This window comes from Poecilia formosa, unplaced genomic scaffold (assembly GCF_000485575.1).
Source record: "Poecilia formosa unplaced genomic scaffold, Poecilia_formosa-5.1.2 Scaffold495, whole genome shotgun sequence".
NCBI classification, from domain to species: Eukaryota; Metazoa; Chordata; class Actinopteri; order Cyprinodontiformes; family Poeciliidae; genus Poecilia; species Poecilia formosa.
Window position 1 is genome coordinate 85,140 of NW_006800434.1, and position 22,951 is coordinate 108,090.

A 22,951-nucleotide genomic window follows, 5' to 3' on the forward strand; every position below is an offset into this window, starting at 1 on the left:
GAACTGCGACAGATCATGTGACATTTACTGCATAAAAACCAAGCAAGGAAATACAGTGTGAGGAAGTTCAGTACAGAACCAGCGATGTATCCGGATGGGAAAGGTCAGTCAATACCGTTTTAACCGCTTAAATGCTGTAAATTATGTTAATATCAAGTGACTTAAGATACCGGATACCTGTTCTTGAGAGCCTCTGCCTTTACTTTCGATTTTGGGTGCTTAACCGAAGCTTCTTTTGTGTTCGGGCGTGAAGGCATTTTAACGTCGTTTATCTGAAGTACGCGGACATTAAATTTCACTTTAATTCTGTAATTCTCCAACATTGCCCTTGCTCTATTATTTTAAGTCTTACCTGAGCGCAGGTGTAGTTTAAAAAAGTTATTTTACTGTAGATATTTTGGTAAGGATTTAGCACATACAATATCCATTACATTTTATCTTTTCCAAAAGCTTTAAAGATCAGTTTTATCATTCGACACTCACTTTAGCAGGTGGAATACGGAAGCATAATAAAGCCTTAGATGCCAGAACAAGTCACACCGATGTATATTGGCTTCTTTGTTTTTTCTCATTAGTCACAAGATCAAACTGTTACCTCATTTGTGCAGTATTTTTTTTAACTGTTAACCAAATGATTTTTTGTGGAAGCGATACTTGCTGAATGTTGAAGTTCTTTCTCACCCACATACTGAAGACAAATGCACGTACTGAGGAACTGCTTGGAAAAAGTGACTGGTCAAAATGTTCGAGCCAAACGTGTAACAATGAAACTGAATTACTGACTCAAACCACAATACAAGACAAGACTGGTACCAGGAAATGCATCAATCAACAGAAATCAGACATGCAATGCTTTGATGCATGAATTTATAATTTCTTATTTTTCCGTTGGATTAAAACTTCCTTTCTCCATCAAAGATTTTAGATGTTTATTCAGTTCACTTACACTGAGAAATCAGGTGACCCAATTTAAAAAAATCTGTTTATTTGTTACAAGTAATCAAATTAAGTTTATCCAAGTAAATATATTAAGTTTATTATGTTGCCATGTTGAACAAATTAATTCACTTTGATAAATGTCATTTGATTACATGTAACAAATTAATACATTTTTGTTAAGTTGGAGCTCTCTCTCTCTCTCTCTCTCTCTCTCTCTCTCTCTCTTTCTCTCTCTCTCTCTCTCTATATATATATATATAGTGCTATTTTTTTGTCCCTAAATGTATTGGTGAACAAGAACAGTGATTATCAAAATTAAATCTTCTCAAAAATACATCATTTCCTATATCCCTTCTGTGCAAAAGCAAGTGTTGCAAGTCCAAACACACCTAACTTCACTCCAGTTGACAGATATTTGTACAAAATAACATTAAACCACATAAATGTTTTCTGCAAGGAAATATAGATTTTTTTTTTTTTGTAAATAAAATTGTAGCATGATAAAGATTTCTATGTGCGGTTATTGCTGTTACCAAACTGTTTGGTAATGGCAAACAGTTTGGTAACAGCAAACAGTTTGCTTTTACCAAAACAGGAAGTACCCACAAACTCTCAGAAATCCTCTTTTGTGAACACATCAGCCTTTAAAACCACAAGAAGTAAAAAAAATTAAAAAATAAAAAAAGTCATAATTTCTAACACTAATTAGAAACATTTAATTAGAAAGATCTAATTAAAACTCAATCTTTTTTTCTAGTTATCACTGTCAGAAATCTGACATTCAGCAGCAAACCTGACATTAGGACATGTGGAGTTAATTTTCAGAATTGCAACTTTTCTATGTTGTCTGGTGACTCAGTCTCTGCTGATTTGTTTTTGTTCTTGTATGAAAGGTGAAAACCCAGGAAATGTTTCGGGAAGCCACACCTTCCTTTAATTACTTCCATGCCCTATTGGTTGTTGGAATAGAGCTGTTCTGTTTTTCTTGTTTAGTTTGCAGTATATTGCCAGATTCATTTATATAGAATGTTTTTAGTTGCACTAAAAAAATCACAAAATACATCTTAAATTAAATATCTCAGAGGTTATGTCTGAGTTTACAATTTTTCCACTTTGTTAAGACACTAAAAGTGAAGACTGAAGCGTGCAGTTTCACCTTGAAGGCGTTTCAACCTGGATGTTATATGACTTTTTAACTGATAAGTGTTATTGCTTATTTAAGACAGTGACAAGCAAAACAACTGCTTTTGAAAACCACTTCCTCCTACACCAGCCTGAACACCAAAAAGTTGCTCTTCCTTTCGTGGTCTTGCTTGCATGTGACCATAAACATGTTTGTTCTGTTGAATTTGATGGATTAAAGAAGTGATCAACCTCTGTAAAGGACTGAAAAGTTGATTATTTAAATATTGTTTTTTTTATACATTAAATGTTTGTGTGTTTCTTAGTTATAAGTTTTTCTTTTTGCACAGCAAAGCCTACATCTGCCTTATCAAAGGTCAGATGACATCCTGTTTTGTCTGTGTTTGCAGGTCTGATGTTGGGGAGCCTGCTGCTCGTCTTTCTGTGTGTGGGAGCCGTTGTCTCGCTCGACAGCAGGCTGGACAACCACTGGGAGCTGTGGAAGAAGACACACAGCAAGGAGTATCAGAATGAGGTATGCAATTCAAGATATGTAGGCAAAGTTGGTTGTTGCATGTACGACATTTTGGATTTTCTCCTTCATCTTGGAGAAAATCCAAGATGAACACACAGCAAAATAAACACTCACTCCCCTGACAAAGCCCATTCTGAAAAAAAAGCTTCTTGTTCAGGATCTGATTCTAATTTACTAAAAAGATTCTATGACGAGTTTAAAATTATTCACTCCAGATTTGACTAATCAATGTTGTTTGTCTTAATGTAAGGTGACAGAAAAAACAATTCAAGATGCTGTGTTTGTGTTTTCACAAGACCAAAGGCTTCATAAGTCACACAATGTGTTTTAAAAAATGCTTCAGTGTAAAATTATCAAAATGAGGAAAATCAGCCTGAATAGTCAAAATGTTTAACTGCAAATGTTAGGGAGCTTCCTTTTTGTCAGCCCAAATTTCAATAACTGAAACTGTGTTTGTCTCGTTTTGCTCTTTTTGTTTGATTATTCAGGAGGAGAATGTGCACCGCAGGACTTTGTGGGAGAAAAATCTGATGCTTATTACTAAGCACAACCTGGAGGCTTCAATGGGGTTTCACACCTATGACCTGAGCATGAATTTCATGGGAGACCTGGTGATTTACCTCTTTCTTGTTATTTCCACATCACTCTTCAGTATTTAATTAGACTCCTAAATGAATAAATATCACAAGAAGCCATATAAGTGGCCTGGAATCAAAGCTTTTTGGAGACCTACATTAAGTGTTAACTTAATATGAACAAGACTAATTGTATCTTAGAAAACTTGGGTGTTTTACTCTCAGCTCAAAGTGAAGCATTGCTCAGATAGTTGTCTAAGTTATCCATCTGTTAAAACTCTGAGAAGGAAGCACTAAATTTGCACAAAACCATTCCATCAAGCAATCAACTCAAGTGAAGCGCAAACAGGAAACCAAGACCAGCTCTAACCACAAGTAGCTTAATAAAATAGTAATCTAGTGATGTAGCTTGTTTTGTATTTGCTTGTTTGTTTGAATAAAATTTTAACTACAGCAAATATATATATATATATATATATTTAGGCTGGTAGTAAATGTTATGTTGGGTATATTTCCCAGCTGTGCTTATTGATCTTTAAGCAGATTGTCTGAGAATTTTTTATTTATATTAAATCTTAATCATCTAGAGGTATTAACAATTTATGATAGTATTATAAAAATAATTACAAATCCATCTTCTATGTTGCTTCTTGACTTTCCTAATTTGTTTTTTGTTTCTTTCTCAGAGTCCAGAGGAGATCATGCAGTTTTACACAACACTCACTCCTCCTACTGACCTCCAGAGGGCGCCATCTCCCTTCGTTGGGGCCTCTGGCTCTGACGTACCAGACACACTGGATTGGAGAGATAAGGGCTTAGTCACGAGAGTAAAAATGCAGGTAAAAATTTACCAAGCAAAAAAAAAATCCATACAGATGCCAAGACAAACAAAGCCCAAAGTACAGCTGTACTTTTATGACTTGTTGAAAAACGTGTTTCAGTTTGCATTGTCATTGTTTGTGTTCACCTTTAGCTGAATACTTCCTGTTCTTTGTTGCTTAATCAGTTTTTTTTTTTTTTTTGCTGTATCATAATCATCAAATACATCCACCACGTGTGAGTCTGATGAGATCTAAATTCTCACCTGCATTTCTGCCTCTTAAATTCAGTCTTCTTTTGAATCCAGGGCGCCTGTGGCTCCTGCTGGGCCTTCAGCGCTGCAGGGGCCCTGGAGGGTCAGTTGGCCAAGAAAACAGGAAAGCTGGTGGACCTCAGTCCTCAGAATCTTGTGGACTGTTCCACAAAGTATGGCAACCATGGCTGCAATGGAGGGTTCATGCATAAGGCCTTCCAATATGTAATTGACAACCATGGTATTGACTCTGATCAGTCGTATCCATATACAGGACGGGTGAGTAACTCAATTTGACAAAACACATATGAAATGTATATTTACATCTCTCATTTATGATGTAATGCACTTTACTTTTAATAACTGTTACAAACAAAGGTACAAACAAAACAGAAAAATGAATTTGTTGTCTGCAGTTTTAGTTAAGAGTGCATAGCTCCTGAATAACAGTCCATATGTGTAGGGCAGATACTGATGTCCTGGTTGTACATAAGTTATCTTTAAAAATGTAGCAAATCAGCTTAATCTAACCAGGAAGTCCCTTCCAGGTCTCCACTTTACAAGGGAGACCTGGCCAAGATCCTAAGCACACAAATCAGAACTAAGTTAAACAAAGATTTAAAAATTAAACATAAAACTGTGCAACTCTTTAAACATAGTGGCCAAAGAACAAAGAAGAGCATTCTTCTTTCACATAATTTGTGATAGAAATTGTTAATGAATATGGGAGTTTTACATTTCAGAAGTTTTTGTAAGGTTTCCCATGATGATGATGCGTGGTAGAAAATGGCTTGTTTAGCTCAAATCTGTCAAAAGCAACCACTGGGAGACAGGCAAATTATTACTGCTGGAGCTGATGGAGAAATATCACCGAGACACCAGGGAGTTTACCCAACAGAGCCTTATAATAAAAACACATCAAAGTTGTTGTCTATGTATATTTACTGATGTCCAGCTAACTAATTCATAGAAAATCCATGGGGAATTTGCATTTGAAACTAAAGGAGCATGCTGGAATACATCAAGGTTCTTTAAAGTGGAAGAGCCTTGTATGCATGTGCAGTGCAGCACTGTAGTCAATCATATTCAGAAAGGTGGCTTACGCCATTTTTTGCTTACTCCATATTGAAGTACTTATATGAAAATACTCTTTCAATCACTGTATAATCTAACTTTTACTGTCTGATGTTCTATTACAGTACAGTGTGGATGATGATATAATCTCCATACAAATACAATTTTAAGTAAATAGGAGTCTATATGCAACTGTAAAAATTTACTGTGTTTATATTACTTCTTTTATAAGATTTTTGTGAATTTTTATCTGTTATTTTAGGACCAACCATGTCAGTACAACCCTGAAACCCGTGCAGCCAACTGCACCCAATACAACTTTCTGCCTCAGGGGGATGAACAGGCTCTGAAGGAGGGAATTGCAACTATTGGGCCCATTTCAGTTGCAATTGATGCCAGGCGACCCAGATTTGCTTTCTACAGAAGTGGTAAATTGGATGTCATTACATGATTTGGTTATTATAAACAATTAAATATTGATTTACTTTTTAGTAGTCCTTTCTAGTACAAATTAAGCTATAAAAGTTTCAAATTGCCTGAAAAAAATAAATGCCAGAGATGTTTTTTTTTTGTTTTGTTTTTTCATTTAGGAGTTTACGATGACTCAAGCTGCACCCAGAATGTGAACCATGCTGTCTTGGCTGTGGGCTACGGCACACTGGATGGACAAGATTATTGGCTGGTAAAGAACAGGTGAGACATCGTGACGGTCCTGAAATTCTTGCTAACTTTTTAAAAGTTGGAAATTAAACCAGAATTTTTAAAATAATTTCCAAAGAAGAGGGAAGAATTGGATGTATTGTATTTTTTTTAATATATATTGAATGACAAAAATGATAAATTCAAATTACATATTGCTAACTTAGATGGAACCATTTGTAAATACTTTCCAAAATCAGGATTAGGTGTAGCATAATTTAACTATGTTTGCTGCTTTTTCCCATCCAGCTGGGGAACTTCTTTTGGAGATCAGGGCTACATTCGGATGGCACGCAACAAGAACGACCAGTGTGGGATTGCTCTGTATGGTTGCTACCCCACCATGTGATGATAAAGGGAATGTAAAAAAAAAGAGAAACAATATACTTTGAGTGTTACCTCAAGTAATCAAATACTAAGGTTTAAAAACAGCATATTTGATGTTTTTCTTCCTTTGGTCTAAAGTTCATTATTTCAAATTTTTCCACATGTGTAAACAAATACATTTTGTTTCGGACTGTATGCTTGTTTTTGTTCAAACTGTTTGTATTTTTTGATTCTAGAATAAAAAGATGTTTTAAATTTCCTGATGTGTTTTTTTTTTTTATTATTATTATTAAAAGACATTCAGTTTAAAGATAAGCAGAGTCTCTAAAACCTAATCTTGTTTAATGGTTATGGCTCCTTTCAGCAGGATAAAGCAACTTTGTACAAAAATGATTCTGAAATGGGTCAGGAAACACAAAAGTTAGATGTTGACTTAGCAACCAAATTCAATCTAATTGAGCATCTGTGAGATGTTGGGGACAAATAAGTCCAATCAGAAATAAATATATATGTTTACACATTAAACACATTATATTTTAAAATATTCATTATAGTTGATACAAAAAAAAACTAACTTAGAAGATGATAATTTGGATTTTATGTTGTTTTTTTTATTTCAGATTTGTGTACAGAAAATGTGGATTTACTCATCAACTACATATTTTTTATTAATTGTAAGCTATAATAAATCAGGTAAAAAATAACAGAACCAAATGCTTTAATATTACTCTTAAAAAAATCTATTTATAATATGAATTACTGGAACTAAACCTTACCTAAATTCACAATTTCCTTTAAAACAGAGTAAATACATCCTTTAAAACGTCAGAGAGGCCTAGTCAGAATAAAGAGGACAGAGTCCAGCAGTGGGTTACAAATGAATCATTTTTATTTTTTAGTGCAACATCACAACAAACAATTTTCACATGAGGTATTCAAAGGGATTTTTCTTTAGTTGTTGATACAAAACGTCCCACCATGATTGATGTTTAAAGTGTTGTGTATCTTTTTTTAAGCCTTTGGTTGGTTAGCCACATTCATTAGTGAAGTCTAACACATGGACAAGAATGGCACAGTAAAGCATGGTGGGTCGATGAGTCCAAGCTGAGGTAGAGCCAACATTTCCCTCAGCCTGTCCTCAGTTAAAGCTTTCTGTATGGATTTCATTAATTCCTACTTACAACAGTGGGATCGAACAGTATTTCAACTACACTAAACATTTGGAAATAACAGGGGAAGGGAAAGGGTGGCTTACAAATGTGGAAAAATAGCTTCTGTCTCCTTTGACCTTTCCTTTTTCTTATTTCGGGATGAAGGCTTGATTCTCGGGGGATAATTCTAGTTTATGGAAAACAAGGAATAGGCAACGTTGATTACAGCAAGAACCTCCTTGCTTAGATTGTCACCTCCTTTTTTTTTGGTCTTGAGAATGATTTCATATATATATACAGAACATGGATCAATGGGACTCTAGCGTACTGGAGTTCAGCTTTGGCTGGATGGGAACCTCATCAGGCTCCTGTTTCGGATTGATTCCAGCACATTTGGTTTGGAGCAAAAAAAGGCATGAAGAAGAGACGGATGGACAGACAAGATAGATAGATAGATAGACAGACAGACAGACAGACAGACACCCTGACAGGATGGATTCTTTGGTTAAGGAATATCTTTGCCACACAACAACTCACACAGTTGAGGTAGATGGGTAAAGTCTTTGTGTACACACAGGGCAGGAAGGCGGGGACAGACACGGACACACTGGGGTTTCCAAAGTCCAAAAGACTTCCATCTGAAGACGTGGCCTCATGCCAGTTTCTCAGTTCCAGCTATACATAAAACTGTTTTCTGTAACATAAAGACTCAGCATCCCCTCCGGTGCTATTTTTAATCCTCTGAGTGCTACGGTCAGCTCTAATGGGGAACCATTAAAATGATTCAGCAGTTACCCATTCATCTTTGGTTGTTTTCTTTTTTTGTTAAAACAAAAATAAAAGAATTTTTTTATTATTATTATTATTCTGAAAGGATGACTTATATTTAATTTCTACTATTTTACCATCAACATGCTGCTCAGGTTTCTGTCTCAGAGTTTCTGAAGATGACACTAGGGGGTGCCGCAAGTTAAAAAGGCGAAGGAATCACCTGCAGCATGGAGGGGTGTGTTCAGCCCTCCCTGCTGCCTCTCTGCTCACAGACAGAGAAGGAAGAGGCTTTCTGCTTGACACGGAGCAGAAGGTGGCTCAATGCAAACAGATCTGTCTCCATTTTAAGCTCCCAGTCAGAGAGACAAAGAGAAACCTGAAAGGTGTCACCTCAGATTTGATACGATGACAGCGGCGAGTAGAGGTCGGCAGAAGATCCTTCAAGCTCTTTTATTTTGAATTTTTTTCACCCTGGTACTGACTTGACCACTCACCCCCACCTCTGCCCCCCTTAGCTCTCAGCATGCTTACAATTGTCACTCATTAAAGTTTAATTTAGCTCCATGCCCTGGTCCTCCAACACCTCCTGCTCCTCAAACAACCCCCCCCTACATCCTACTTTTTTCTACACACACACACACACACACTACCATCCTCATCCTGGATGATTCAGCCTCCTCTCTGATGTCTCACCCACTCCCTCCACCCCTTTCTGAATGCCCCCCTAAAGCCCACAGGTCTGGCCAACAGCAGACCTCAGTCCAGAAACCCAGAGAGGAGACGGGATAAAAAAAGCCTCCACTTTGAAGTCCACGAAAAAGTCGATGGCCTCTTTCATGACCGCTCGTCTTTCAAGTGCACGCTGTGAAGGGGGCTTCACCGATCCGCCCCCTTTCTAGGCGTTAAAGACGGAGAAAGAGAGAGAAAATGAGAGAGGGGGTTCAGGGCAAGAAAAAAAGGCCGTGTCAGCCTCGCTGATGGTTGGAAGCGTTTCCGCAGGGGGTCGGAGGCTGAGGTCTTCAGTGACTGTCCTGGTTTAAGCCTCCAAACAAACAAAACACTAGGAAATCTAAACAGTTGTGCTGTGCAAGTTGACCAGGCAACCTCGGAAGTTGATGACGTTACAAGACAATTAGGAAGAGTTGTTTAAGAAGTCCCTGCAACAAAAATGTAGATAATAAAATAAGTCCAAGGACTCTACCAAGAGACTAAGATGGACACCAGAGGTGTTCAGAGGATGAGGACGTTCTCAGACACTTAGGAGCAAAGGATGGTGTTTAAGACTTTCTGCACTTACTTTCTGAAATACTGCTACAACAGAGTTGAGGAAATATATCTTAATATCAGCAAGAACCCATAAAAAACAGAAGTAAACTGAAAAAAAAACCCTGTTGGAACTAAGAATGGGCTGGTTTGTGATATCAGAGTATACTTAGATTATGCTTTCAATATTTAAAATTGTCAATAATACAATTTCTATAATTCAAAATCCTTTAAATTTTCCTGAGAACATACTGATGTGACTGGGTTTAATCAGTACAGTAACAGAAATGACCCTCCCCCACCTGTTGCTGTGAACTGACATCAGCTGTCTTGAACTACACTCGTAAACGTTTTACCATAACGATATATTGTTCCTTACAACATTGGATCAAAATTAAACTACTGAGCTAGCTGTTATGAGTTGTAATAAAAATGCATAAGGAATAATCGTTTCTCAGTTTTAAATAACAGCAATGCATGTTTTACATATTTGTCACAAGTAATGTTGTTATACTGTGATACTCTCATACCAGCCCATGCTTAGTTGGAACTGAGATAACTGTCAGAAGGGCTTGGCATGTGTGGGACGGCGACATTACACATAGACGGGAGTTCCTGCGCTGCGCCGTGGAGGAGCTTAGGTGAAGGAGAGATGGCGGTCACAGGCATGCAAGTTGAGCTGAGCAGCAGCAGGCAGGTTTGCATGTGACCAGGGTGGACTCCCACTTTCACCTCAGACAACGCTTTAAGTGGGTCCCCAGATGCTTCATCCCACTCCTCCACATGGCATCGGTCTGGATGTAACTTTAACAAGCAACTCGTGAACCCATGGGATGCCACATCACCGTTACCGTCATCTGTAGCGTAATTATTTCTAAATATAATCACAACATTCAAACAAGCTTTGGCCTTGGCATTAAGAGAGGACAGCAGAGACATTTGCAAGAGTAAAGAATTCCCCATTTTCCTACAAAAATAAAAAAAATAAAAACAACCAAAACAAAAAGAAAAACGGAAAAAAAAGGCCAGGCCTTTTAGAATAGAGATAGAACATCACATGGCGGATCGGGTCGGGTTTGGGTTGGGATCAGGAACTGGGTTTAGGGATTCAGGTCGTACATTCAGGGAGGCAATGTTAATCTTTGGTATTACGATGGGTTTCTACAGCTAAAAGTGCCCATCAGAAAAAAGTCTTCAGTTTCACACAGACATACGGAGCATTGTTAAATAAATACTTACAGTATATAGATAGCATAAATAAATTACCAAATAAATACAGAGAGGAACACAAAAGGAAAACCATAAATGCACAAACGCAGTAATAAATACCATAAATCAGATCAGCAATTGCATTTGAAATGTTCTTGGTTTGATTTCGCTATTGGCTATAAGAAGGCGTGTTAAAGCCTTTCCTTTGCAGACCAAAACAAAAATTAACAATGACCTTCAGCAGGGCTGAAACAAACCGCCCCACTCTTCCAACATGTTTCCTATAAATAGGGCGATGTGCTTGAAATCTGTACAAAAAGGGCAGAAAGAATCACATTCCTCCATTTTCTAGACATCTGTTAAAAAAACACTTCAGAATGGAGCAGAGGTGATTACAGTTATTTGTAAATGAGCTGAAAAAAATACTAAAATCTCACTATACACTGTGTCAGATGTACCTATTTTCTATGAAACCGTTTGTGTTCAAATTTATTTATTTATTTTTTTTCTCTTTTTTGTGGCTTGATTTTGAGTCAAAAAAATGGCTGAGGAGCTCTTTTGTGGAAGCTCAGCGACAGTCTTAAAGCTAAAACGGTTGCATCAACAAGTCTGTTTCCGCGTCCTACTTGCGTTTATTGACTCTGTACCGGCACAACATCGGCGATCCCCCCTGAAACCTCTGATTAATTCAAGGCAAGACCGTCCCGACAAAATGCTGCAGATGCTCTCGGTGATTTATGATTAACGGCTGGGATTTACAGACGCTAACAGAACCCCGTCTTGATTATTCCAGGCTCCAAATTTGAAACAGCACCAAAACAGTCCTGGGAACCATCACCATGGAAACACATGCTAAGAAGGGGGAATTGACTTGATCACAAAAAAATAAAGGAATAAAAAAACTGCCTCTTCTTCCTCTTTCACCTTGATTCTTGAGGAAAAATAGGAGCACGGGGAGAGTATTAACATCTTTGGATGACGGTGAACACTTTTGATTAAAAAGTTACACGATGGAGCTCTCCAGGTGTGAGTAAACGGCACCTCTTGATTCTTCACGTTTGGAGAGATGGGGATAGATTTGAAGGTACATCAAAGTATGCTTCCTCCTGATTTGCAATACCCTCATTATCTCTAATCTACATAATCAAAATAATGCAATGAGATGGTGTCTATGTGAGGGTGTTAATCTTCTTCGCACCCTTGACTATACAAGCAGGACCTCACATCCTGCAATTTTATCATTCTAGGCATTGCTTCCTTCCATTTCAAAGAGGCAATTGACTTTGGTTTGGGAAAATGCTTCATAAAATTATCTGCAACAGCTCCGTCACTCCTTCTGATAACGAGGAGGACATTTGTAACGCCTGATCTCCACCTAGACCAGTCTATGTGCCCCCCTTGCTCCCTCGGCGACTTCCCCAACACACCTGCGGGACAGCCCATTCTCACGCGGTGCTGCAGGACACAGCGGAGGAGGAAACGCTGGAGCCTGAGGAGCCGGTGGAGGAAGGGCGGCCCTCGTCGGCCCACTTGTTGAGGTTGCGTCTGCGGGCGTTCATGAAGAAGTTGCTGACGGTGGAGAGCTCCAGGCCCAGCTGCTGGGAGATGGTGACCTGCAGTTCTTTGGTCGGGCGGTGGTTCTCCCTGAAGATGGCCATGAGCGTGCGCCGCTGCAGGTCGGTGAACACCAGCCGGGTGCGCTTCGGGCCCTGGTTGCGCTCCAGCTTGCTCTGCTCCTGCTCCTTGCGCTTGCAGGCTGCAGGCACACGGATGGGAGATGTATTAGAGGGAGGGGGGACAAGGGGAAGCGGGTTAGCTAACAGACTGGCTGGCTAACTAGGACAAATGGATTAAGCTGAGGGAAAGTGGATTTGTTGAAAGAAAACAGATTAGCTAAGCAACTTTGATTAGTTGAAAGAGATGAATCAGCAACTTGTTTCATTGTGCAGTGGAGGAATCAAGACGTTCAATCTTTCACATCTTGTTGCCAGTGAGCTGCTGGTGGCGGCTGGGGAAATAAAAAAAAGCAAAAGCATGTCCAGGCCAAAGCTTTGATGTTTTCATTGTTTGTTTTTAAAGGCTCTATAATTACTTTAAGAAAAAAAAAAAGTTTTCCTTTTTAGTCAGATCTAACCAGGAAAATAAATCCAAAAACGTTTATTGGTATTAACTATGTGATTTAAAGACATAGAGGTATAAAAATTATTTCTATGCACAAAAATTTGATATGGAAACCATTTTCAAGCATAATTGTTCTGTTGTCTCTATGTTTAATTGAGTATAATTTTTTTTCATGTTTTAGGGATTTTTTAAATGTCATTGTTGCATTGCCTTATTCCAACATTTAATCTGTATGAGATTCACACAGCTTAATGGATCAATGTTTTAACACAAATTTAAACTAAAATATTCAATAGGTTCTAAATGCATACTCTTAAGCTAAATAGTAAATTATTCTTACTTCTGTGAAAATTAATACCATATATTGTAGCTATAACTTGCCCCCTAGATTTACTGTTATCAGCTTTAGCTTAAGTAAAAACTTATAACAAACATCCAATCATTTCACGGCAGTTTTTAAATAAATATCCAAGATGACACCTTTTTGTATTTCTGCTCTTGATACAGGACCTGGTTCAATAGTTGGAGAATCTGCTAGACGGAGCGTGCGGTCAGCTGCTTTATGCCGCTCAGAGCTCATTTAAAGGTCTGCATGAATTGTACAGTTTCAATCTATGCACCATGAAAACTTATCTGAAAATCATTCAAAGGACATTAAATCCTCTTTACAATTTGAAAAATGCAATTTTTAAAAACCTTGATAGGCCTTTACACTTCTAATCAAGCCATGCAATATCACAACGGTAGCAAAGCAGACATGTGAGCTTTAAATGACTATTTCACCTAAAGGTTAATAAAAAAATATCATCTTTCCAAAAGAGAGAAAAATATATTTCAAATTTATTAACTGGTGCCACTATTTAGATAGACCTTTCACATTTCTATTCATTTATTTCTGAATCTGTGCTCCAGAGGATATTAACATCCATTGTTTCTTGTTAAAGAGTTGAAGTTCTTGATACTCAAATAGTGCAAACAATGAGGTGAAAAAGTCATCTGGTGATTCATTTGTTTTAAATCTATCTATATATATTTTTTATTATTATTTTTCCATGTCAGCCGTGAATACATAAACAACAAAATAAAAACCCTAGGTCTGGGTTAAACACCACTGCAGCCTGCACAATCATATAATCAATGCTTGCTTATGAGAAAGTGTAAAAATCTAAAAGATATAAAATTGCCCTGCCAAATAAACCAGGGCAGCTCAGAGAGAAACGAGAAGCAGCCCTGAGTGTGTGGGTTGAGCGCAGATCCATTTTGAGCCTCAGACGAGCATTTTGAATTCAAGCTGCATGTTCCTCTCTGCATATCCATCGCTGAACCCTTCACCTCTAACACGCTGTAATTCTGTATTTACAGGAAACACAACACCAACCTCTGCCTTTATGCGCCGAGCCAACTCCCCACCACCCTCCCTTCCTCCACTTCCCTCTTCCTCTATCCATCTCCTTCCACTTCCTCTCATCCTCCTCCCTTTTTCCCCTTAGTGGACGCTACAACATCATTAGCTTCACATAAAAGTCATTTACATGTGGCGGCGGTGAGTGAGTAATAATCACTTTAAAGCTGAACTCGTTTATTTTCTGTTTAGGCGAGGTGACGTCAGGGGTGAGCGAAACGAGCAGAGTCGGCATTGCCCAAGGTGTTTCGATGCCTTAAGTGGGACTAAACATATTTAGGGGAGTCGCGCAATTACCTAAATGCACACTTTTAAGAGGTTTCAATCAGCACTGTGTGGTTGTTTTGCTGATGGTATCAGATGCATTTGTTAGAGTAAGCAGCAGAGTACAAAGCACAGCAGAGCAAACACATGCACACCAAGGCCCAAAGAATAAAACGATATTCGATTTTTAATGTTTTTTAGATGCAAAAACTATATTAAAACTTTTTTAATTGGCATGGTATAATTAGGCCTGTTATGATAACAAATTTTGCTGAATGGTAAATTGTCCCAGTAAATATTGCAAAAACCGATAATATTGTTTTGAGGCCATTTTCTAGTAATATATTGATAATGACATAATATTGTAAGTTCCTCCTCTCAAAGAACAGTAAACTTTAATTTTGTTAAGAACATTTCACATACAAGACATTTTAAATATATAAATAAAACAGGAAAATATACGCTTACCACCAAAAAAATGAATGAAATGGATTATGATCCCTCTCTTAACAAAACTGTCTTTCAAAAAATATTAATCATCAGAATAGAAATTATCAAGGTTGTTTTAAATTATCATGTGATTACTTGAGTAATTGCTTATTGCGACAGGCTTGGGGAAAATATACAACTAAAACTATAAATCAAATTTCACTTGATCCTTTAAACTTTAGATTCTGTTGACCTTTCCATATAAAATCAGCCTCGACTTAAAATAAATAATAAAAAAAAACATTTATTTAAATTTTCTTTTTGTTTACTGAAATGAAGAAACTATCTGAGTAGTTAAGGCAAAATGAAAGTGAAATTACTCTGATTTTAAAATGAACTTCTTATATAACAATTCTTATATTTATTGTCTCACAAAGATACAAGTGGAGTTCTAACACTCAGATAAATGCCTTTCCAAGATGGAGAGCCCAGCAAGTAATAACTTTAACCCCTTCATTTGAAACTCTAACACACACACTCAATCCAGTTCACACATGCTACAAACGTAGATTTTATAAACCACCGATCCTGCCTTTTTCTCTCACAACAGCTCTGACACGTCCAATTGATTGGTCTACAGCTTCCCATTGAGAAACATATCAAGGCTGCTGCCGCTGCTGCTGATGGTGTTTACTGTATGACCAACTCTTCACTCCTCCAACTCGCACCAGCAAATTTCTCTCATTAGCAGGGTGCTTGAGAAACAACCATGACCTCACTCCGCCGCCTTTCCCATTTTCCACACGAGTGCCGTCGCAGCGGCAGCACCCCAGAGCCCCCCGCTCCACGCCCCCACCAGCCCGAGAGATGCTGTTTGCCGCCTTTCGTGCCTTCAGGGGCTTTTGGTCAAGCCAACTTTGTGAAACTTAAGCACTCAAGTAGACCTGAATAAATCTGTATCATGAATTCCCTGTGAACATTCAACTTCAAAATCATTATATGAAGGAAATGTTTTGACTTGGGGATGTGCTCTTGTCAGCTTGAGATTACAGGAGTCTGTTTGGCTTTTAGGGCATCAAGAGCTCGTTTGCATTTCTGAGAGTTATCGAACCACGTCTCATTAAAATCTGAACAGGCTGAGATGTCAGCGGTGTGTCAATATCACCACAAGTACATTTCTTTTTTTTTTTTTTCTTTTTTTTGTGCAAATGCTACATTTTTTACTGCTGTTACACCACTTTCACTGTCAATATTTGTTAGTTGGGGGTTGGGTGTAAGGTATATAGCGTACATACAGTGGTGCACTCTCAGCTTATGTAGTAATGAAAGGAATGACATGATAGTGCAGACTAGCTTCCTTGTAGCTCGGATTTATGGCTTGTTGGAGTAGCCGCTGTGTCCTGCCGCTCTCCTCCTACATCCCGTTCTCGCCGCTCTGCCTCACAGACGATCATAACGCCAGCCATTAAGTAAATGCTTCCTTATGCTGTAATCATGTGTAAAAGGCTCACAATTACCATGCTATAAATCCCCAGCACTGGGGCTACTCCTGGAGATATAAATATTCCCCTATAGGCTTCTTATGATCGTGGGAACAGCCCCTAATCATGATGTATGCCCCTGTCTCGTGTTGCTGAAACGTGATCGAAAGTCCTTTCCCTACCCCCCGGCGTCCAAACCTACACCCCCCCCCTTCCAGCTAGAACCCCTCCCAGCCTCCTTCCCCATCCATGTCCACCCCCCTGCCCCATCCCCAGCCCACCCCCTGCTGATTTCTTGGGCCAGGGGCTGATAGAAATTATTGATTAAATCTGTGCAGCTCAGACTTCTCGACCCATAGAGGCTGGTTAACCCCTTCAGCACTGAAGTGGGGGAAGCTGCAACAGTCGAATACACAAAAAAAAATAAATACACAACAGCAGCAGCAAGCCGGAGCCGTTTGCTGGATGTTGCATGGCGAATGCAGAAGAAGCTGATTCCCGATATGCAAATGGAATCGGCTTTGACCTTTGAGCCTCACCAGCCGAAAGTAACCTGTACACAGCGAGAGCTGGATGAGTCTATGCAGTTTGCATTGCTGTTGGGGGTTGGTGCAGCGCTGGAGCCAACACGTAAACCGCATTGACCTTTCTTTTTCATTCAGACCTTTAGTCAAGGGCTTCGGCCATCATCTTTAAAGTTATAGTCTCTGATCCCCTGCTTGACTTTAAGTGTCGGAGCTGTGTGGTCTTTATCCTGCCTTCTTCTCCGGCTAAATCCTCATTGCCTCCTCCACAGCTTGAGGTTGGCCTGTAGATGCATCTCATATACAGTGCAGCAATCAATGTTGCGCACACACATGCACACAAACGAGCTACTGCAGATAAATCCGAGGGATCACCTCCTCCATGTTTTGCAAAGTGTCTCTGCAGAAAGATGGTTATTTGAAAAGACAAAATGGCAGCAAGTGCATTCCATAATTACAGTGCGTCGAGCTTCAAGGGGAGCTCTGCAGCTCTCCATAGACGACACACAGTTATGGAAATAAGATAACGCTCCCAGCACACTCTGAAGGGCCTTCTATGTATTTAAGTGACTGCCGCATTAAGGGGGGGATCATCTTAAAACTTGAGGTGTGGAGCAGAGAGCACTTGAGCTACCTTCAGACTGGGGAGCACAGGGCAACGCGCATTCTAATTCCAGTCTCGATTCGCCGATGTGGCCGAGGTGTGTGTGGGCAAAGCGTGCTGCTCTTTCCCATGGAAATCAATAGCGGCTTGTAATTAAACAAAAGGGGGTTGGCCGGGCGAGGGGTGGGGGGAGAAAAAAACAACAACCCCCTACGGAAAGTAGGTTATGTAGAAAAGTGCCGAGCTGTCTAAATTGTGGCTTTGCCAGGAACTAAATATGCAGTTATAGAGTGTGTGGGAGCAGAGGGAGAGAGAAGCAATGTCAAACATTAAAACACTTCTCTGTGTAGGCTTTAATTTTTTATGAGTCTGATTGATCGGCTGCTCAGACGTGGAGCTCCGACCCGTCGAAATGTTTGTTTGTAAAGATGAAGGAAGGGATGCTGCAAATAAAGACGAGTGAAGTGTGCTAGTTTTCTGCTAAAAACGACAAAGGGTTGATTTGATTTTAATCATGATGGGTTGTTGTTTTAAAAAGCAAAGAGAATTTTGCATACAGAGCAATCCATACTGGCCAGGATTGGATTAAACAAGCCGACACTTTAGTCAAATTACAGAACAAACCCTGAGATAACTCATCTCCAGATAAGAGGTTTAGTCGTGATTGCCGTGACGTTTCACTGAATAGAGGATGTACACATGTGCTCTCAGAGTTGAACAATCAAGGATCAATAATTGTGAAGGGATTGCAAGAGTGCACAATCATTACCTATGAACCCCATTGTGTTGTTGGGCTTAATCAGTCGAGCTGCTGACAGAGAGCGAAAAAGGCAGTGATGAACCGGACAGGCTCGCACACACGTACAGCTCACAGACCCCTACAGTGAGCAGACACACACACACACGCACACACGTCTACGCTCATCTCATATTACTGCGCTCACTTGGATTTCTCTCTGTGCTGCGTGTATCAGATGGGCCTCCGTCCCTATGGAGGAACAACACTGTAACACGGCACTGTACAGCGTACAGTCGTGTCTTCAATCCATGTCCCAGAAGAATATTAAATGTCAAGCAACAGATTACAATGTGCCTTTCAAAAAATACAAAATCTTCACCTTTTTCAAATATATACAAACGCTATCAAGTAGCCAAGAGGTAAATGATTAGAGATTTTTTTGGAAAAACACAAAAGGAGATTTTGATCCTGAAGCCCAATTTGTTTTCATCTTCTGCGACCGAAAACACACACAAAAGAATCCTCATTTAATTTTTGAGTAAACATCACAAATCCGTTGAGACCAGGTTTTTCTTCCTAAGCTAAAGTGACGTGCTTCACCACAAGCAGAACGTTTGTATTTAGTCTTGCAGTAATTGCCTCAGTGACGACGTTGATAAAAGACATCTGGCAAAAGCTCAACTGTGATTTGCATCAGGTGCCTCGCCAAGTCATCTTCAGGCAGCCGCTGAACAGATATAAGTCACCGCTCAAATTAATCAATTGCTCCACAAAGGTATATCTCGTGCAAATTATTTGGTGGGCTCAAAAGCGATTAAATTTCCAACTGCTGCTCACGCTGATCTTCATGGTTCATTTGAGAGGAGGGCAAATGTCTGAGCCTTTTTTTTCTGATGTTGTAGCTACTGTACAAATCAATAACTGTTTGGGAGCAAAATAAACAAAGGAATAGCACATATGGCCCCTTTCTGCCTCAGACTGTCCTGGATCCTCCTATTATCAATACCTTATGAGGTTACAAGACAAGCCAGTGGTACGTTCTCGGTGTGAAAAACAGAAACATCCGTATGATGCTTCATGCTTTTCCTCATATGTCAACCTGAGCTGCATACTGATCACTGGAGAGGAGGAATTTTTTGGAAGATATAAAGAGGACTGGCGTTGGGGGAAAACAGGAGGGAAGAGTGTGTTTTTGTTTGAGTGTGAGGCTGCATGTGTGAGGCATACAGAGAGCAAAGCTAGATCTTACCCTCCAGCCGGAGTGAGGCCATTCTTTGAAACTCGGGCTCCTGCAGCCAGCGAGACATCCTCTTGAAGGTCTCGCGGCCAGACTTGAGTTTGCCCCAGGGCTTGGGGTTCCTCAGGAGGTCAGACAGTGTGCCCTGTGACCTACACAGGACCCTCTCAGCAAAGATGGCTTGGGGGATGCTGTAGCGCTTCAGCTCGGTGATGATCCTTTGGGCCACATCCCGGGTGTTGATCTCCTCTCCGCCTCCGCCACCCTGCGAACCCGGCAGCATGCCCTCGCCAGGTGAGGACGAGGCGGGCGATGAGGAATGTAGGTGTTCGCCCATCTTGGCTGACTGCTGGCTTGGGTGATGGTGAGGTTGGTAATGCTGGCTGTAGATGTGAGGGTGGTGGTTAGGGGTGTGCTGGTGAGCCTCTATCTTGTTCAGCTGATGCCCAACTGACACTTCACCACCTCCCAGGCCTGGTGGTGACATCTCTCTGCCAAAATCTGACGCCCGACAGAAGAGACTCCCTCCGTGGACATCGTAGCCGCTGTGGAGCATCTGTCCACCATTCCCATTGGGACTGTTGCCCAGACTGCCGTAGCCATGCATGGAAGAGCCCAGACCTGACCCCGTGGTGGGGGGCGTCAGGCTTTGGGTCATAGCCAGCTCCTTTCCGTACGGGTTGTAGAAGTTGGTGCTGAGGCCTCGATCCTCGCGCATCAGGGTGAAGCTGCCGATGACGTTGCTGACAGGGAGGCAAGGGTGATGGTGGTGATGGTGGTGATGGAACTTGTCATCAAAGGGCTGCAGGGGGGTTAGGGTGGTGTAGGTGCTGCCTGAGCTGGACGGGGAGTCGCCACTGTAGCCCAGGGCGGACATGGAGTGGTCGTATCCTGATGGACGGGGCTCGGGTTCCAGGGACATGGAGGAACTCCCGAGGGAAGGCCTGGGGAAGGCAGCAGAGAGGTCCCGTGTGTGCAGCATGGCCCTGCCATCCTGGCTGTGAGCCAGATCAGAGTGGCTGTGCAGGGACATCTCCCCTAGACCCCCATCCATCTTCAGTTTCAGCAAATAAATGTGTGTTTCTAGTCTCTGCGTGCTGTTGCTCGAGCTTTGTTATTGTTGTTCAACAGCCAGGCTAACAGTCTGGAAGGTCTCTTGTTACACCAGACTATGGATTTATTGATTTGTGAATTAATTGATTTCCGGGCTTACGGGGTGTCTAATTAATTATCTGATAACATTAAGTAGTGTCTTCAAACTCCCTCAAAGTCCCAGAAAACGAGCTTGGAACGGCATGGAGAGTCTCGGCGGGTTATTTTATTCTCACTTGTGCATCTGTGTGTGTCTTTGGTGCTCAGCTGGGGTCTCCGGCTGGAGCCTCGATCGCTTTTGTGCCTGCGTGCGACAAGACAGCTGCTGTTACCCCCTAAATCTAAACTTTCATGGATGCACAGAAAGAAAAAGGAAACATTATGTTTTTCCTCTTTCTTGTTTACGTTATTCCACACATTTAAATTTCAAACAATAACACAGGTTATCGAAAGACCACATTTCTACGCACATTCAACGAGAAAGCCACGAGATGAGAACTTCATTAATTTCATCCTCGTCTCATCTTGTAAATTATTTCGATTTTCTCGCCGCTGCATGCAAAGTGATATCCTGTAGAAAGAGCGCACATATTATGTCCTGCAAATTACCAGTGCGCTACATGAAAGATGTTTTACCCACCAAACATCGCGCTACCGCCAGCATCGACTGCAAAGATGGGAAATCCTACCTTTATTTATCCGCTTCTCGGAGCGCATCCACGGCTGCTGTCCGCCCTGTGCATCTCTCCGACTGTGTCGCCGAGCAAACCAACAGATTCACACAATTGGTCCGCTGCGCCCCGGGGTGCTACATCCACCAAAAACCACGCACGGCGCATAAAAACAGGGAAAATAAAGGAAACAACATCTGCGATTTCAGATGAAATTCTCTATCTCCGCTTGTTTTTTGTTTTGTCTTTTTTTTGTTTGTTTGTTGGTTTTTTACTCCTAAGACAATCTCCGGGTCCACGCTCCGTGTTTTCGCTCTGTTACCAGCACTTCTCTTTTTCTTTCATTATCTCGTGAGATTTTCCTCCTCCTCCTCCTCTTGCCTCTCTGCCTGCCACTTCATCGATCTCACCACCAACTCTTTCTCCTCCTCCTCCTCCTCCCTCTGCTCGCATTGACTCCCAGCTTTCAGTGCGTCACGGCCTTAAAAATCTGACAGATGTGCGATGAAATTCCTACTCCAATTAACCCTTTCTCTCCGGGGGGAGGAGGAGGAAAACATGGGAAGAGGAGGGGTGTGTGTGTGAGTGTGTGTGCGGAGGTGGAGATGCTCTTTCTCATAACCCCACAGGTTAAGCCTCCTTCAGCTGATTGCATGCACAAACTTATGAATTATGTGAGGACATTTTGCTTTATCGCGCCTGATCAATTGGTTTTATGGCTACATAAAATCGCTTAGTGCTTTTTTATGTAACAGGTAATGCTGCAGCTGCTTTTGTCACTGTGCAACATTATGCGGACATTTCATAAAGAAGGATTGGGAGAACAAAGAAGTTACTGAAATAGCATTGGTATTTGAGCTTTGAAAACCTAATTGTGTGGATCAGAGCCGGTGCTGTTTGAGGTCCTGAAGAGAATTTAATTCGGGGGCTCATTTCAGCTAAACATGTTTTTATTGTTTTAACTGAAAAAAAGAAAAAAAAGAAAATAGGCAAATCTTTAGTGTTCAAGGAATATACATTGTGTGACCCTGGAGTTAGTGATGTAGAATTCCTAGCAGTTCTATGCTGTACATCATGTTGTGGTACTATAATTTAATTTGGAATAGTATTGAATTAATATTAATTAACCAGAAAAAACGTTCTGATATCATGATGTTAGTTTAACATTACTCCACTGTAATGTTATAACACAAGACCTACCATGGACTATGGACTTTCTGTTATTTTAACAATTAAAATTTATATTTACTTTTGTTGCAATATACATCTAACATTACCATGATATGTTTTTGATACTGGAAGACAATGTCAGCTACACAATATACTGCATTAGCTGAATTTACAGTGTTGCTATTGATTTCACTTGATTTATATCTCAACAGCAAATGACACAAATTGTGTTTAAGCTTATGTTAAAAAAATGCCTAGTTGTAAGATAGAAATTCAACTGCTGCTTTGAGAACTAAGTTTATTGCTTGTTAATCATTAAAAAAAAGTCCAAAAATTTAGAAAATGTTTCTTTCAAAAATCAAATTTCAATAATTTCTTGGAAAGCCAGTAATTTCTGATAATAGTTTTTTTTTTTTTGTTTTCCTTATTTAGTTCTATGTGGTGGTAGAAAGGTAGAATGCAAAAAGTTACCCAGTAAAG

The 22,951-nt window shown here is 40.2% G+C and overlaps 2 protein-coding genes across 3 annotated transcripts; one reads left to right on the plus strand and one right to left on the minus strand.

The window, feature by feature from the left end:
• Positions 1-6,389, plus strand: ctss2.1 (cathepsin S, ortholog2, tandem duplicate 1). The gene is made up of 8 exons (XM_007578859.2): positions 1-103; positions 2,472-2,596; positions 3,085-3,207; positions 3,858-4,010; positions 4,298-4,522; positions 5,580-5,745; positions 5,908-6,010; positions 6,266-6,389. The coding sequence occupies exons 1-8, from the start codon at positions 85-87 to the stop codon at positions 6,363-6,365; spliced, it is 1,014 nt and encodes a 337-aa protein (XP_007578921.1). The 5' UTR covers positions 1-84; the 3' UTR covers positions 6,366-6,389.
• An 821-nt stretch (positions 6,390-7,210) lies between these two features.
• On the minus strand, positions 7,211-21,751 carry onecutl (one cut domain, family member, like). 2 transcript variants are annotated; one of them, XM_007578860.2, is made up of 4 exons: positions 21,320-21,751; positions 21,101-21,201; positions 19,551-20,934; positions 7,211-12,493 (listed from the first exon to the last, which is right to left on the minus strand). In XM_007578860.2, exons 3-4 carry the CDS (start codon positions 20,590-20,592, stop codon positions 12,183-12,185), a joined length of 1,353 nt encoding a protein of 450 aa, XP_007578922.1. In that variant the 5' UTR covers positions 20,593-20,934; positions 21,101-21,201; positions 21,320-21,751; the 3' UTR covers positions 7,211-12,182. The 2 variants fall into 2 exon arrangements, with proteins under 2 accessions (XP_007578922.1, XP_007578924.1); XM_007578862.2 differs by lacking the exon at positions 21,101-21,201.
• Between the last annotated feature and the right edge of the window lie 1,200 nt (positions 21,752-22,951).